Below are 17,610 nucleotides of genomic sequence, written 5' to 3' on the forward strand. Positions count from 1 at the left end.
GTAAAACAAGCTGAATACTGCAAGTCTAACCAGCCACTCTACTACTGTTTGTTCGCTTGTTTGTTTTTTAATGTTTGTTTATTATTTCGCTCATTCTTTCATTCAATTGTTCGCTTGTTTATGCATTTGTTCGTTCACTCATTCGTTCACTCGTCATTTGTTCCCTCATTCTTTCTTTCTCCCTGGTGTGATTCTTATAAAAAAGATGGATATACTTGGCAGCTATAAAGACCTAATGGCAAGAGGAAACAAAATGGACTGAACGGGTCAAGTGGGATTTTAGCAGACCAAGACATGAGGAGCAGTGAGGTGATTATGTTGTTTGATCTCTCGCCCTGAAATCCTGAGCTGCATGAAATGAAACTATTCTCAATGTTTGAAAGTAAGCCAACGGTTCAGCTTGAGGACATATAGCTGGCTGGCAGGGGTTATTGAAGTCTGACTTCTCTCTGAAGAACGATACAGTTTGCATAATATTTCTATAGTATGTCAGACAGCTGTGTTACAGTGGAGACTTATGCCTGAGGCCCGTAGCCAAAGGAATAATCTTCTAGCAAACCTGCACATGGTGGAATAATACAAATACATTTGGGGGTCTCAAATTTGTGGGAAAGACTGTATATGTGCAATATGTTAGAGAGTCTACAGTATAGTTTTTCTAACACATTGCAACAGTACGTCTGAATGACTTATGTAAGCCCTATTTAATTAGGCCTAATATTATGGTCATATTATGGTCATGTCTACCATTTAAGCTGAGCTATTTTAGCATGACATGACTATTTAAATGTAATAAATGAACAAGATTATTAAAAACAGCACAAGATGCAACAAAACAGCGTTCATAAGTCGGTAATTTTTTTTATGTTTCTGAAAGAAGTTTCTTATGCTCACCAAGTACAGTAAAAATATTGAGAATTATTATTACAAATTAATAATAATAAACTGCTTTCTATTTTAATAGTTTATTATTATTTATTTTTTTAATTCAACAGTGATTGCTGCTGATTCTTGAAAAATTATTCTAATGTTGCTGATTTGGTGCTCAAGAACCCTTTCATACTATTATTAATGTATAAAATAGTTGTGGTGCTTAATATTTTTGTGGAAACAAATTCATTGATGAATAGAAAGTTAAAAAAACAGCATTTATTTGAAAGAGATTATTTTGTAAATCTTTACTGTCAGTTTTGATCAATTTAAAAAATAACACCAACCCCAAACTTTTGAACGTTAATATTCGTAGACCAATATTTACAAAAATAGCACAGACTGAATGCAAGAAGACAAATATTTAGCAAATGCACTAAATAACAAAACAAATCATAGTCTGCACAAACAACGTCAGCCATACGGATGAGCATTGCCAGGAAAATTGCTCAAAGCAGGCGATTTGAAATCTGACAGTAATTGTGTTGAAATGTATTGTTAAAGGCACTGAATTTCTTACGACACCTCAAAAGGAGAGGAATTTAGAGATGCAACACCTCTGAAAGAGTCTGATGTGCTGACAGTCCAACAGCACAGTAAAGACAACACACAGTCCAAATCCTCTCCAAAATCCTCCATTTAAAAAAATTCGAACACCGGCCCTAAAAATATTAGAGCTAAAAACATGAGACTACTAGCCATTTTCACAAATCGTTCATCCTTCTCTTTTTCTTTTCTTCACCACTTTTGTCTTCCTCTTTTACAGTTATCTGAGGAGCACCAATCAACACATTCTGTTTGTCCAGCTTTCACTCCGGACAGAGAGCTCTCACTGGAAATGCATGAAGCTGCACTGGCTTGTGAGTAAAACCTGTCGAGAATCGCTCTAGTACGCCACTTTTTCTGGTCTTGCATATTCCAGTCTTACATATTTATTGTTTTGGTTTATAGTTGAGCGGTTTGAGATTAATTATTTGTTGCACATGAAACCATTACGTGCATTTCTACATGCTCTCAGCAGGCAAACATGGGTCTTTTCTAGTCAATACTCAATAGGGCACTCAGCATGATAGGCAATCAACTCAGATCTATACTAATGTTTTTAGAGACTTCGGGCGAGCTTTGTTCGAGAAAGAAACCGCTATTTAATTCAGTCAGAGTATATTTATTATCAGCATTAATTTATAGACTCAGTACGTCTCACCCAGCTGACTGCACCGTATTTTCTGCTTCAGCTATTGTTTGAATAGCAAAGATGCTGTGCAAAATGTCTCCTCAGACTTCAATTTCAAATGCTTTCTTCTTGGATTTTAGGAGCCTATAAGACACACCTCACCGAGTGCCTGTATGGGCTGTTCAAGTTCTTTTAAATGCTTCGGCATGGAAGAATCCACACTTCAAGGTTTCATTTCTTGTAAAATCGCCATTTGACAGCAGCTCTCAGACCTAACGAACAGAAGCGTTTTATTTTGCTCTCCAATATCAGCCCTCAGAACCAGTACACCTTCCTCCAAGATGGTTCAGAAGGACAGAGCAACTGAAGCAAAGGTCAGATGGTCTTAAAAGGAAGACTATTCTTACCGTCCGCTCACTACAAAACACGCCACCAGGAAGATAAGGAGCACAATGCCACCGGCTACAGACACCGCAAGGATTGTGGACTGGTTAGGGTCCCCAATGGCCAGCATATCTAAAGAGGGAGGAAGAGAAAAAGAGACACATTTGCATCAATGTTAACCCTCATGTTCTGTTTTTGAGATTGACTCTTTTTCTGTTTGGCCTCAAAGTCCCCAATGAGTTCCTCTGACTTAATCAAAACCCACAAGAAAGATATTCAGACATTCATCCCACCCATCTATAATAATAATAATAATAATACTATCAATATTATTATTATTTATATACATTATTTTATTATTTAAATGATAAATATTAAACAAATCAATAAAGAAATACATTACTATTGTAATAATACTATTGTTATGTAAAATAAAAATACGTATTTAATAATAAAAAGAACAACAACAAAACTAAAATAAACAATACTGAAACTTTAACCTTCTGTTTTAAAACAGGCTTGTTTATTTCTGTTTTAAGTAGACTTGCATTTTTCAAAATATTGATTTTTATGCAGTATAGTGACATTGGTTGTGAAAAATGTATTGTATTTAGCCTATTCATGTTTTATACCAAACAAGTAATGTTACATCTTTCATGGAAAACCTTTGAACATGTTATCAACAAAGTATGTTTTTTTAAAGTATGTGGTATCTTAGACCCCAAAGAGGGTTAAATATTTAGCTTCAATGTCAAACTTTGCTTTGGTTCGCTCTGAAAAACCAGAACCAGCTGCATTCGGCCACTAAATATGTAGACGAAGGCAGGAGTCAATTTTCTAATTTACACATGCCATCCAAATAGGTATGTTAACAGAGGGAATAACAGGCTCGGTTTGAAAGTTTCACGGCGAGAATATAGATTTTATGCTGCCGCAATCAACTCATTACTCAAAACAAATACAACATTTATCAAGCCTGGCAATGCATGAGTAACCACCTCTTTCAGGGAAATGGATATCTCCAGCAACAGGAATTGGTTTAGAATTCCATTCGACTCCATTTAAAATCTCAGGTATGCACCACATGCAGAAAGAGATTGCAACTTTCTGAGTCAGGACCAGACGCATGAAGTTTGCTAAATAGGAATAGCAGCTATATGATCATACCAAGACTTGTTTTGCCCTTTTTTGACACTTATTTTGACAGGACAATGAGAGATATGATCGGAAAAGACATTGAGAACAGAAAGAACAGGACTGGGGAAATAAGGCCAGCAAGATTCATGGTATATAAAAAACTGGAAACCTTTACAACCAACTTGCATTAAACATGAAAATGCCATTAGATACTATTAATGCAGATTAACTTTAGCAGCCCTAACAAAATAAATTAATTACAACTATAGTACTCTGTAAAAATTAAAAGCAAACTAAAACTAACAATAAGTGAACGTTACAAAGATAAGTTTAAAATAAAAGAAATAAAAAAATTTAATTAAAATTAAATTCCAAATGATAATAACCTAACTTCTAGCCAATGGTTCCATAAAGGGATTTTTCTACATTATCAGACTAAACGCATGCAATTTACAGTACTGCCCATTCTGCTCTGATGTTTGTATGAACAAATGCACGCGGTGTAAGCCGTTTATGAATGTCACCGTGAGCCAAAGGCTTAAGCATATCTCATATAATTAAAAGAGCAATTACTATACTGGACTCCGTCAACTTTCAGCTTGGCAGATCAGGTCCGCTGAGCTCTGTGATATGCTTCCAGAGATGCTCGCTGGGCCGTAACGTACTTTAAATTAGGTGCATATACCACAAGGTCTCTGTGTTTACCATATGCCCCAAAGCCTTTTAAAATGTGCCTCCATTCTTTGATCCACATAAAGAAACATAGACTCAACATAGCCTTGTTTGTCCTCACAAGACATGGCGACACAGTGCTCACCTCCCAACGAGCATAAGCAGGAGGTTTGGTAAATAAGTCACACACTTTAAGTTTTCTATTAATCAAATAATCCACAAAATATTAAGCAGCACAACTGTTTTCAACATTGATAAAAATGTTTCCAAATCAGCATATTAGAATGATTTCTGAAAGATCATGTGACACTGAAGACTGGAGTAATAGCTGCTGAAAATTCAGCTTTGCCATCACCAGAATAAATTAAATTTTAAAATATATTACAGTTAAAGTTTTAAATGATAATAAAATTTCACAAAATTACTGTTTTACTGTATTTCTGATCAAATCAATACATTTATTGAATTAAATAAATGCCTTTTTCAATGTTCAAAAACATTTTTTAAAAATCTTACCGACCCCAAACCTTGGAATGGTAGCGTAGAACAGAATTTGTACACAAACTTTTTAATGCTGTCAATGTTTGTGTCTAAAAATCTAGAAATAACTGAAACTACTGCATGGAAACACAGAAAAGGCATAATAAAGAATTCATACAAAAACGGAGGTTAATGGGATAGTTCACCCAAAAATGAAAATTCTGTCATCATTTACTCACCCTCATGTCGTTCCAAACTTGTATGAGTTGCTTTCTTATGTCGAACATAAAAGAAGATATTTTGAAGATTGCTGGTAATCAAACAGTTGGTGGTTACCATTGACTTCCGTAGTATTTTTTTTTCCTACTATGGAAGTCAATGGCAACCACCAACTGTTTGATTACCAGCAATCTTCAAAATATCTTCTTTTATGTTCGACATAAGAAAGCAACTCATACAAGTTTGGAACGACATGAGGGTGAGTAAATGATGACAGAATTTTCATTTTTGGGTGAACTATCCCTTTAAAATGCCCAAAAAAGAAAACTGCTGAAAAAAGTATAAAATCATTACCCTCATGACTGGTCTCCAGCTCTATCTCCCCACCGTAGTTGCCGTAGCCTCCATCAGTGCGCGCCCTCACTCTGAACACATAGGTGGTGCCTGGCTTCAGTCCTTCCACTGTCATTGTGTGGGCTTTGGTCTTCAGAACCGTGTAGTTCTGGTCTCTTTGGTTCTGGAATGGAAAAACAAAGCAACATTCACTTTCACTCACAGTGAGATTGATTTGTTTAGTAGGATTTAGAGATTGAGGACAGACAATGATGGAAAATTTTGACTTGAATAGCATTCCTGTCAGATGTTATTGCGGATTTGAAAATGTTTTACTAACACTTATACTACCGTTCAAAAGTTTGGAGTTGGTATAAATGTTTCTGAAGGAAAATGTTCTTATGCTTACCAAAACTGGATTTAAAAAAAAAAAAAAAAACATACTGTTAAAAAACAGTAATATTCTCAACTAGTATTACGATAAATAACTGATTTATATTTTAATATATTTTAAAATATAATTTATCCCTTTGAAACAAAGCTAAATTCTCAGCAGTCATTACTCCAGCCTCAAGTGTCACATGATCCTTCCGAAATCATTTTAATATGCTGATTTGGTGTTTAAGAAACATTTCTTATTACAATCAATGTTGAAAACAGTTCCAAGTAATATTTTTGTGAACACCATGATGCATTTTTTATTCATTTGATTAATTCTATTCATTCTTTGATGAATATAAATTACATAAAAGAGGTTTTATTTGAAATAGATATTTTTAAACAATGTCAATTTAATGCATCCTTGCAGAATAAAATACTTTTTGAACGGCAGTGTAATACTGACAGTTTAAAATCACACTTTCTCTGCAAATTCTTTCAGCAGACATTTCTGTATGAAATTATCAAAGTTAACAAGCCTTCTGTTAAGTCTTGCTGCAATGCTATGCTAACAATGTTAAGCATTCAATCTTGTTAAAGCTGCTTCAGGTAAATGGCAGGGTGGCAGCATTGATGTGCAGCATGTAGAGCAGCAGAATTTCGAGGCTGTGCAGTAGAATATGACATAAGAGGATTAATGAAGGATATTATTTCACCAGCACGTTAACACTGTAGCGAGTACACTTCATAGAGGCAGATGCTGGGGTGCTAACAGACCAGGCAAAGGCTTTAATTTACATTGTTTGACATGATTATTGGTGTGATTATATTTACATGAGTCAGACATCTGCAGTGGTGTGTGAATGTGAGTCTATGAATATTGTGTGTTGATTAATTTTGTAGTAATTACCAAGACTGCCAGCTAACACTTAACATGGCAGATTCACATCTTCTCTGATGCATATTGTACACAAAAATGGCAAGAGCTGGCTGAAAGCGCTAGTTTGGATATGGCTGACTGATACTGACTTATAGTCAACAGTCTGGCTATGCATTACACTTACATTCACACATTTGGCTGACGCTTTTATCCAATGTGACTTGCATTCAAGGTACACAGTCTAAAAAAGTCTAACAAAATCTTGCAATATGATATTATAAACTGATTATATAAACCTAGAATGGACAAAAGGAATCAGCCACTAGCTACCAGTCACTGAATCAGTCCAGCGATGGAGCCAAAACCCCTTTCAAAATAAATAAATCTCTTCCAAATATTAAAGAGCATCTCATAACCAAATGGGTTCTGGGAAAGACTTGGTCTATGTCCACCACACCCAGAATGTAGGAGGGCAGAGCAGGTTTGTTTCTGAGGGCGTGGGATCGTTCCAGTTCCAACAAACACAGCATGAACCACATGATCTCCAATGCCAGACACCCATCTGGGCAGTCAGTCTGAGCTGACATCCCATAATCGCACAGCAACCAGTATGTGTGCCAGACTAGACTGGGTCAGTGCGACTGCATCTGTGCAGGATTGATGTAAAAAAACCAAACTTTTGCCTGTGACCAGACAGTATGCTTTGAAAGCTTAAGAATAAATCTTAGAGGAGATGCCATATTTAAATTGATGGGAATGAAAACTGAAATTTATTTTTTATTTAAATGTATTATTATTATGTATTGAATAAAATATAATAGGAATTATTGGATGTACTGTATATTTCTATGCCTCATAGCTTTGGTTGCATTACTTATAAACAACTGTGTGTCAGCATGTTCCCCTTTAGTCTGGATGTGTGTGTGTGTGTGTGTGTGTGTGTGTGTGTGTACAGGTCTGTTACAGTGAAGGCATTCTCTCTGACCAGAGATGTCAATATATAAAACATAAAATAAACTAAGATAAAATATTGGATATAATGAGGTGCAGCTTGTTCAATGTGTACGGGTTCAGTAAAACAAACAAATTTTTTTCTGATCTGAGATGTCAATAAAAAATAAATAAACAAATAGAGTTCAGAATAGAGTAAATACAAAGAGTTCAGCCCATTCAATGTGTACAACATGTTCAATAAAATAAAATAAAACTTTTAAATGTTGGATATTATTCAGCCTGTTCAATGTGTACAACAGGTTCTAAACAAAACTAAACAAAAATACTGGACATTAATTTCTGTATGGACTATATCTTTAAGCCACACAGACTTGATTTCATTACTTATTAACAACTGTGTGTTTGCACGTTCTCCTTTAGTCTGGATGTGTTTGAGAGTCTGTGTATACACTTGTGTTTCAGTGAAGGTATTCTCTTTGATCAGTGACGTCAACCCTGGTTTCATTCTCCCGTTATAATTAAAGAGCTATGCGTATATGTGAGAGCAGCCAGCTGTGGCGTACAGTGTCTACTGATTGCTTTCATTCCCAAAGGCATGATGATGCTTCAGCCCTCAATTACACATGCCAGGGCTGCCTGGACAACTGCAATCGTTACAGCTTTTAATGGAGGTCAAAGAAGCATGTTTGTAATCTGTGTGCGAGGATGATAACTCTGCTTGTTAGAGTAATGCAGATGGAAATAAAACAGGAGAGAATAAGAAGAGAGGAGAGGAGATGTACCTTCTCATAGTAGATGACTTCATATTCCACAATGACTCCGTTTGGTCTGTCGGGTCCCTGCCAGGCCAGTGTGATACTGTCTTTACTCTTTCTCTCCTTCAGGATCACATTCACTGCAAACAGAGTGAGACAGAGCCACAATGAGAGAGAATTCTCATTTTTGCATACAAAATGGTAAGATTATATCTATACGTATTCAAGACCACCTCAGTTCAATCGCAGCTTCTTGACCCACATGGTTTTATTCCAGTTACACCTCTATTGATACAAAATAAAGCCAGCTTACAATCCCTTACAGACTTGAGAGTGCTTTACACACAGACACAGAAGTGAAACCTTTGTCTAAAGACAGACAAAGGGGGGCCACACAACAGCAGGTAATTGCACTCCTGAAACACAGTCTAACACCTTCTCTGTCTCTCTCGGCTGTCCCTTCATCTCTCTCACTACAGCAGGACAGACACGGAAAGAGAATGAGAAGGGGGAGGGAGGGAGATGGCAGTAGCGACAGCGGGTCTGATATTTGGTCAGATGGTTGGAGGTAAATTCACCTGGTGTCCTTCACCTCTTCTGTGCTCTGAGATCTGTGAACAGCCTTCAAAATTACACCAGACATGCACACACACACACACACACACACATGCAAATACGGAAACTCCTTGAAGACTATATTTCTATTTAAAGAATCACAGTTCTCACCAAAATATTAAGCAGCACAACTGTTTTCTACATTGATAATGAGGAGAAATGTTTCTTAAGCACTAAATCAGCATATTAGAATGATAGCTGTAGTAACGTGAGACTGAAGTAAAGAAATTTCATAATACATTAAAATAGAAAACAGCTGTCAAACTGTAACAATATTTCACAATATTACTGTTTTACTGTATTTTCTACCACTTAAAACGTTAAACAATACTGTATCTACTTTTGATTTCCAAAATATCTTACTTAATATAGTTGTATATAATATAATATATCATATATATATAACAAATATGTAATAATTAAATAAAAAATTAATAATGCAAAATCTGATGGCCTAGAATTTATGATTTTATTGATCTTCATAAAAATAAATTCATTCATTCATTCATTAAAAACATAAATGCAAAGAAAGAAAGAAAATTATTACTTTGATTCTTAAATTGATTATTAATTTGGTTCTTGATTTGCTTTTGCTTGCTGTGTTTTAAAACACTAGTACATATAAACTACTTAGCTGTCTAAAGAACTAGAAAGTAACAAATTATGAAATAAATAAACTAAATAAATTAAATAAATTAAAATGCATCTCCCATTGCATCAGGCTGAAACAAAAAACGTTTTGTGGAAGTTTTATTCTGAAGAGTGTGCCATTAAATGTGCATTTTATGAGAAGCATTCATTCCTAAATTGCTCTAAACTATATAATATTCAGATTCATGTTGGTTCATGCTTTGACGTGGCTGAATGTATAAATCATTGGGATCTTTGACCCTGTTCTGACATTAAGCGCTTCTCTCTCAGCATGTGCCCGTTCTGCTCAAGAGCTTCCCTCTACAGCCCGAACACCTTCATACATATTTAATACCTCAGACGGAGCCTTACACAAGGCCCAATACCACGATGTACACATTCACAAACACACATTTAATGAGAACACACCTGCGCTGATGATGACCCTTGTCAGCCCATCAGAGGTGTGAGACAGGAAGTTGTGAGGGCAGTTGTGCCTTCAGCACATTTTCACATGAGTCCTGACTTTAGATAACATATTCGATGACATGTATTATTTAGAGCATTTGGATTACTATGAACTTATGAACTTCCACAGAGGTTGTGTGTGTGAGAGAGAGAGAGATGGGAATCTGCAAATGCCAATCTGGTAGAACAACAACCCTCTGGCTGTACCGAGCCTCTACTTTGTCCGATATCGAATGCTGGGACCTTGAGCTGAGCAACATCGCTGGGGAAAATTCACAATACGCTGCATCACAAAGACCAGGTCACAAACGCAAACACACACTAAACTCAAGGGCTGTCAAACACTGGAGGCTTTTGAGAGATCTCATTGAATAAAAAAGATAACCTTCACTGTCAAGAGTAAAGGTTTGGGATGTATAACATTTTGAATAAGAAAGGGAGAAAAACTGAAAAGATAGACATTATTTACCTCTCATGAAACAGAGACACACCAACATTGACTGCAAAATAATTTGGAGTGTGTTATGTTTATGGAAATCTAAAGAGGACCTCTTCACAGAAAAACAATTACCTCAGGCATGCTGGTTTCCAGTTTATCAACAGGTAGCGTTGTGCCGGCTTTGGCATTCAAAGTGTAACATTGCGTCCAAACCAGGTCCAACACGATGCAACATTTGAACACTGAATAATTTATCAGTCTAGCAAAATGCTGCATGAAGTGACAAAATTTCAGTCAGATCCAGTCAGATGATGTTAGGTTTTAAACCATCAGATTTCACTGCGGGCACAATGCAACAAAAATATATACCAAGCAACATTTAAACATTATCATGGAAGAAAAGACACAATGTACCTGTCTGACTGGTGGTGATGTTGACAGTGACTTGTTGTTTAGGGGTCGGGCTCAGATCGGACACTCCGTTCACCGCCTCTATGCTGAAGGTGTAGTTGGTGTTGGACAGCAGGTCTGTGATCAACACTTTAGGGATTGAGAGACCAAACTGTCTAGGTACAAAGTGGACGCTGTTGCTGCAGGGGCTGCATGTCTTGCCGTCATTGGCGCACTTCCTGCAGTGGACGTTGTAGGTGACGTCCCCTCGGCCGCCGCTGTCTCTGGGAGGACTCCACTCTAAAGTCACAGAGGTGTCGTTGAGGGTGGAGATGGGGTTCTCGGCTGCAGATGGAGGTTCTGGGAGCAAAAAAAGAGAGAAAATACAGAAAGAGTGTGCTTTTAATTTGCTCAGTTTGTTTGTAAATGTAGTTTGTGTTTGTGCTGTATGAATCTGTACCGGTAGTTTTCGGCTGGTGGTTTGTGACCCAAAAAAGGTATGTTTAAATAAAGATTTAAATAAATCATAGGTTTATTACATTTTAAAGGAGGAAAAAAAACATTTCGTAGCTTTTTGGTGTATTCACTTGGTAATTATGATTCAGACTATCACAATATTTAGTCCAGTGTTTGTTTCATATCTTAAATTGATTGATCACACATCTTTGGCAAATACATGCACAGATTCATTTATTAATTTTTAAGTCAGTTTTCTTATATAGAACAACAGCTGAGATCCAGATGTAAAAATCCCATTCAATTTTTCCAAAGAAATTAATATAGAAATCTCTACAATTTTTTTTACATATTATTTGTGCATATATATTTTATATTTAAATATTTTTTACAGCTATTATAATAAATAAAAAGGAAAAATGTAAAACATAAAATTAATTAGTATCATTCAGTTAATATCACTCAAATAAATAAAAACTGACAGATAAATCCTTAAACTCTCAAACAATCATGTGCATTAATATTTATATTAAATATGATTTATTAAATGTATTACATATTGTTGTATGTATTCTAATGAATCAATTACATCAATTATTATTGTTTAATTAATATAAAAATTATTCAATTTCCCCATAGAAATTGACATAAATCCCCATGAACTTAAACCTACATTCACAAATAAGATTATAATTATTATAATATAATTATATTTATCTAATAGTAATAAATACTTAAAGGGGTTCCTTTTGGGTGACCATGTGATGTAAAATGTATATCTTAATGTCAATGTAAAATATAGCAAACAATGCTCATAAAACCTGGAGGTTTTCCTGTGCTGTTTAGCTGGAACTTTAACACTAAATGCTTCCCATATTGCCTTGATGCAGTGCATTAAGGGTAACATTCATTCGAACGAGGGCATGATAATGAGAGGTCTGAACAGGTTGTGGGATGGATAGTGCTGCCATGGGGACTTTTCTTTAATAGTCTGTTAAAACCTGCAACTATGCACAACTACAGTAAAGGTTTTTTAACACTACTCCATTCAGCAGGGTGTCTGCTCATTGAAATAAGTTCCCATATGAGTGTGCAAGATGAAAACAGGAAAATACAGCCCAAAGGAAAGATAATAAGATAGGAAGATCAGCCCATGCACATATTCCACATGGACACAAATTGTTTTGCAAAGCCAAAGTAATCAAACACACTCATCTCTTTTCCTAGAGAGTGATGGTTGCTTTCACTGCTCAAAGGGTTTGAAAAGTCTGCGAGAGAGCTTCATGATAGAGAGAGCAAATGAAGCAGAGGAAACGGGGGATCAGGGTGGAGGAGTTTAAATGTCTGTGGTGATGACATTTCACCAGAGCTACTAGCTGCTGGTGGAAAGGGAAGGTTCCTCCGGGACACAGACAAGTGTGTGTTTGTGGTCACCTGTGGATGAAGAAGTCTATATGTTGCACAACCTAAAGATCATTCCAGCCACTGAGATTAAAGAGAGTGTGTTCTTTTAAGGGTCAAAAAAGGGTCTGATCAAATTGTGTACAAACAAATTTAGAACAATGATTAGAACATATTTATTTTCCGTTATTTAAAAGTGAAGTATATGATTTTAAACAAAGAAATGAATCATTTTGTTTAGCAAGGATGCATTAAAATATACCTATTTCCATTTCATGCTATTCTTTTGAAATTTCTGTTCATCAAAGAACCCTAAAACAATATATCCCAGTTTGCACAAAAATATTCACAGCACAACTGTTTTAACCATTGATAAGAAATGTGTCTTGAGCACCAAATCAGCATATTAGAAGGATTTCTGAAGACTGGAGTAATGGCTTCTAAAAATTCAGTTAATAAATTACATTTTAAAATATGTTAAAATAGAGAACTGCTACTTTAAATTTGAATATTATTCAACAATATTACCGTTTATATTGTATTTTTGATCAAATAAATGCAACCTTGATGAGCATAATAGCATAATGGCTGTTTTCAAACCGATTTTCCAAACATTTTGGGATACTGCATAAAAAAATGCTGGATGGAAACACTAAGATGTGAATTAAATTTCCAAAGTTGGCATGAAAAATGCATAGTCTCGTTTGAGGTGTAAAAGTTAAGACATGCACATAAACTGAATGTGATGTTGTTGACACATGCATGTGTGTGATTTACAGCTGGTTTCTAAGTAATCACATTAGCACATCATTTTTATTTGCCGGCACATGATTTTCATATACAGTATAAACGGTCTAATTTCACTGCAAGCAGAGTGCGTGTGTGTGTGTGTGTTTGGGGTGGTAGGTGAGTTTGTGTGTAAGTGCGTGCATGATGTACTACAACTGAAGGTCATTAAGTACATCCATATGTTTAGCTGCACGCATGATTTGCCTTATCAGATGAATGAGTCCTTTAATTAGAATCTGTTGTATTGGGTTCTTTCTTTCTTATTCATTTCTTTCTTTTCTCTCTTTCATTACTCCACCCTTCTCTCACTCACACACATACACATATATATATAGGCAATGACTCACTATTCTGGTCTATATAAGGTGACCTCACCAGCCTTGTAAACACAGCGCTAAACGTCCAATCTGACGTGATGTATGATGATGAGACAGTGATGGAGGTGAAAATGTACTGAGCCCAGTCTATAAGAATAAATAAGGAAAACAGCCTCCAGCTTTCTCTTATTAACAATCTGTCCTCCATCCATCCGTTTTTTCATGCATCTGCCGTCTGTCCATCCATCTGTCCATCCATGCATAATTAGAACTATCCATTTAACCAACTTTCCATCATTTTATTCATCTATGCATCTATTTATTCCTCTTTCCATCAGTTCATCCATTCATCTACCCATCCACCAATCCAGCCACCCACTACTTATCCATACACTTATAATGTACATTTATGCATTCCTAATTACCTCCACCTATCCATTCATCCCTCTTTCCATCAGTTAATCCATCCATTGATCTCTCTGCACATCAACATTCATGCATAATCTATCTAACATTGATTTATTGGTGTAGTGCTGGATCACTCACGGGTACAGGCCATTGACCGCGGGTCCATGTCAGCTCTGTAAAATCCCTTCTCGCAGGAGCACTCGGAGGCTTTCTCCTGATGGGAGAAACTGTTAGGAGGACACTTGGTGCAGTAGGCGTCCATGGAAGAGGCCTTGTAGGTACCCGGCCCGCAGGCTGCAAAACAGAAACATGAAGACTGAAATGTTAGACATAAAGCTTCACAGAGCACTCCTGGAAAACAAAACAAAACATACAATGAAAAGAGAAAACAAAACAAAAGTTCTGAAAAAAACTTTTTCATGAAAAAAACAAAACAAAAGTAAATGGAACTAAATGAAAAGAAACTAAACAAAGTGAAACAAAACAAAAACAAAAACAAAAAAACTAAACTAAATTAAACCACAACAAAAACAAAACAAAACAAGTCATACCAGCTTAAAGTAGACCAGTTTTTAAAGAATATCTGTAGAATATAGAATATAGAATATAAATGAACAGCTTGGCCAACAGAAAAACATGTAAAACCAGCTGTCATCAGAAGCGAATAGGATGAGTTTGGGACATGACTAACTGTTTGTTAGTTATTTGAGTAACCTGTTTATAAACAGTCATTATTTTTGTTATTTATTTATTTTTAAAGGCTCAGAAAGTACACGCTTCAGCTGTAAATACACATTCCTTTTTCCTTTTCAGAGTTGTTACAGCATCCCGTGTTCTGTAAAAATGGGTCAGTCAACACGGACTTAAATAACCAGTGGAGAAAAACGAGCCCGAGTGCCGGAATTACAAATAGTTTCTTGTAGCAGAGCGTCCCTAAAGGACTTTGCAAAACCAAAACACATCCTTGAAACCTGGATTCAAATTCCAACATTTCCCTGCCTCAGATTACACCACGAATATGTTTACAAACCAGACACCGGCAACCTGACTCTCCTCTCCAAATGTGGACATTTCTGAAAGGGAAAACAGCTATCTCACTTTCTCTTTTCTAACTATCTCTCTTTCTCTTTCCCATCTTTTTCGCATCTGCCTCTCACATTCATTTGTTTGCCTCAAAGCCCCAATAGATGACCCAATTTCTTGGCCCCTCTTAGGAACCGCGAGAAATACGTGGAGGAATTCAGCCATTTACCCATTTACAAATGCAAAGTGTCTTCACAAACACAGGCCTGAGAGAAGGAGTGCATAGAGGAGTAGATGAAGATGGCAAGTACGACTTTAGCATCACTCTAGCTCAAGGCACCAATAAAAAACACCACACAGGGCTTCTGCATATTCTAATGCATGTAAATTCGGAGGCCGTGTGAATGTTAATGAATTGGAAAGGGCATATTTATTTGATTGCTTTGCTGCTTGGCACTCGTTGAGGGGATGTTGGTGGGAGGGAGGTGGTTCATGATGGCGTGTCTCAGGGGTAGAGACGTAAATTCACGGCGCAGTTAATGCGAGAGTGTTAGCAATCTGCACCGTGAGCAAATTAGACAATCCTGCTGGCCGCCGAGGTCAAGCCATTGCTAGTGTCGGAAACGCAATTCAATTGATGGATCAATGCAATGATGAATTTATCCTCGCCTTGATTGCCTGTGTGAGTGGTGAAGGTCATGGATTTAATCAAGGTCTGGAGCTCCTCTGCTCGCCCATAAATCCACACCCAGCAGAGAGCTGCATGCTAACCCTGCAACGTCAAGATCCAATCTCCACCTCATTTGCAGCTGTCTTTTTTTTCCCTCTAAAAACAATTAATATAAATGCAATGTGTAACTTTCATAAGCATCCAGTGTTTCTTTGATTTATCATGGGAGTCATATTTCATTTGTGTTGTTTTCCCAGTATAAATATATAAACATTATTTTAAAAAGTGACTTTAAGGTTGGCATGAAATGGAAATTGTGATAATCTTTTTTTCTGTATTGTGATGCATATCTAAGTGTAATGGCTTACTTAATTCAAAGGGATAACAAGTTCATTTTTCTTCCTTATTATTATTGTGCCATGCTCTGATTACACAATACAAAATAATAAAACCAGTTATACAGTATATTTAAAAACATATATTGCCCCCATAAACGTCAATGTATTTAGCTACATTTTATTAGCAAAAGTAATAATGTAGCTACCTACTTATATTAAAACGGTAGCTTGACTGCTAGTTTAACAATCAAAATTTTAATTAAACTGACATACCAACAGATTTATATATTGTGAAATGGATTACTGAAAAAGAAAAAAATGGGTTACACTTTATTTCGATGGTCCACTTTAGACATTCAACTAACTATAACTTTGTAACTTTGCAACTACATGTCAACTAACTCTCATTAGAGTATTAGTAGACTGTTAGGTTAGGGTTATGGTTAGTAGAATAAGCTGACATACTTGCAAAGTTATACTCATAGTCAGGAGAATGTCTGTTGTGGAACCATCAAAATAAAGTGTTAGCAGATATTAAGCAGACAGTCTATTAATATTCTAATGACTGGTAGTTGATATGTATTTGCAAAGTTACTTAAAGTTAGCAGAATGTCTAAAGTGGACTATCAAAATAGTGTTACCAAAAAATGTAAGATGGGGTCTTGGTTCAGTCCATCAGTTGTTGATTGGATGGAGACAGGTCTACATAGAAGTTTATAGTCCTTTTTAAGAAAGGGGTGGGGTTTATGCTAATTAAATTATTGGAGAAGTCCGACATATGTAACCAGAGAGAAATAATTTCACCGGTAAACTGAATTATGATTGATTAAGATTTTGGGTTACACTTTACTTGAAGGGGTGTGCATAAGACTGGCATGACACCTTCATAATCATGACATGACACCTACATAATCATGACATGACACATGTCATGAATATGAAGGTTTTTTTATGCATGTTTATGACAACTGTCATTAAGTGTCATTCGCTCAGTTATGTAATTTTTAATGCAAAGATGACATTGTTTGAGATGTCTTTGTTATGGGCTATGGTTAGGGATAAGGGTAGGGGTAGGGTTAGGTCAAATAATGTCATATTTGCATAAAAAATTACATAACTGAGCGAATGACACTAAATGACAGTTGTCATAAACGTGCATAAAACCTCCTTCATATTCATGACATGTGTCATGTCATGATTATCAGAATCAGAATAAGAAGAGCTTTATTACCAAGTATGTTTACACACACAAGGAATTTGACTTGACGACAGGAGCTTCCAGTGTAGAAGAAAGTACAAACATAGTGCAGACATACATGATAGTGTAGACATACATAGGAATAACACAGTAGGGATGTAATATAAAACTA

At 36.0% G+C, this 17,610-nt stretch overlaps 1 protein-coding gene across 1 annotated transcript in view; it reads right to left on the reverse strand.

Annotated features, from left to right (window-relative positions):
- The window catches only part of LOC107570827 (ephrin type-A receptor 3-like), a 96,337-nt gene that overhangs the window by 37,351 nt on the left and 41,376 nt on the right, over positions 1–17,610 (reverse strand). The window contains exons 3-7 of the mRNA XM_016257098.1: positions 14,348–14,503; positions 10,863–11,198; positions 8,324–8,436; positions 5,351–5,513; positions 2,512–2,620 (exon numbers count right to left, since the gene is read on the reverse strand). Coding sequence (XP_016112584.1) covers positions 2,512–2,620; positions 5,351–5,513; positions 8,324–8,436; positions 10,863–11,198; positions 14,348–14,503 — 877 coding nt within the window. The remainder of the gene's footprint in view (positions 1–2,511; positions 2,621–5,350; positions 5,514–8,323; positions 8,437–10,862; positions 11,199–14,347; positions 14,504–17,610) is intronic.

This window comes from Sinocyclocheilus grahami, unplaced genomic scaffold (genome assembly GCF_001515645.1).
Source record: "Sinocyclocheilus grahami isolate Dianchi unplaced genomic scaffold, SAMN03320097.WGS_v1.1 scaffold1510.1, whole genome shotgun sequence".
Classification (NCBI taxonomy): domain Eukaryota; kingdom Metazoa; phylum Chordata; class Actinopteri; order Cypriniformes; family Cyprinidae; genus Sinocyclocheilus; species Sinocyclocheilus grahami.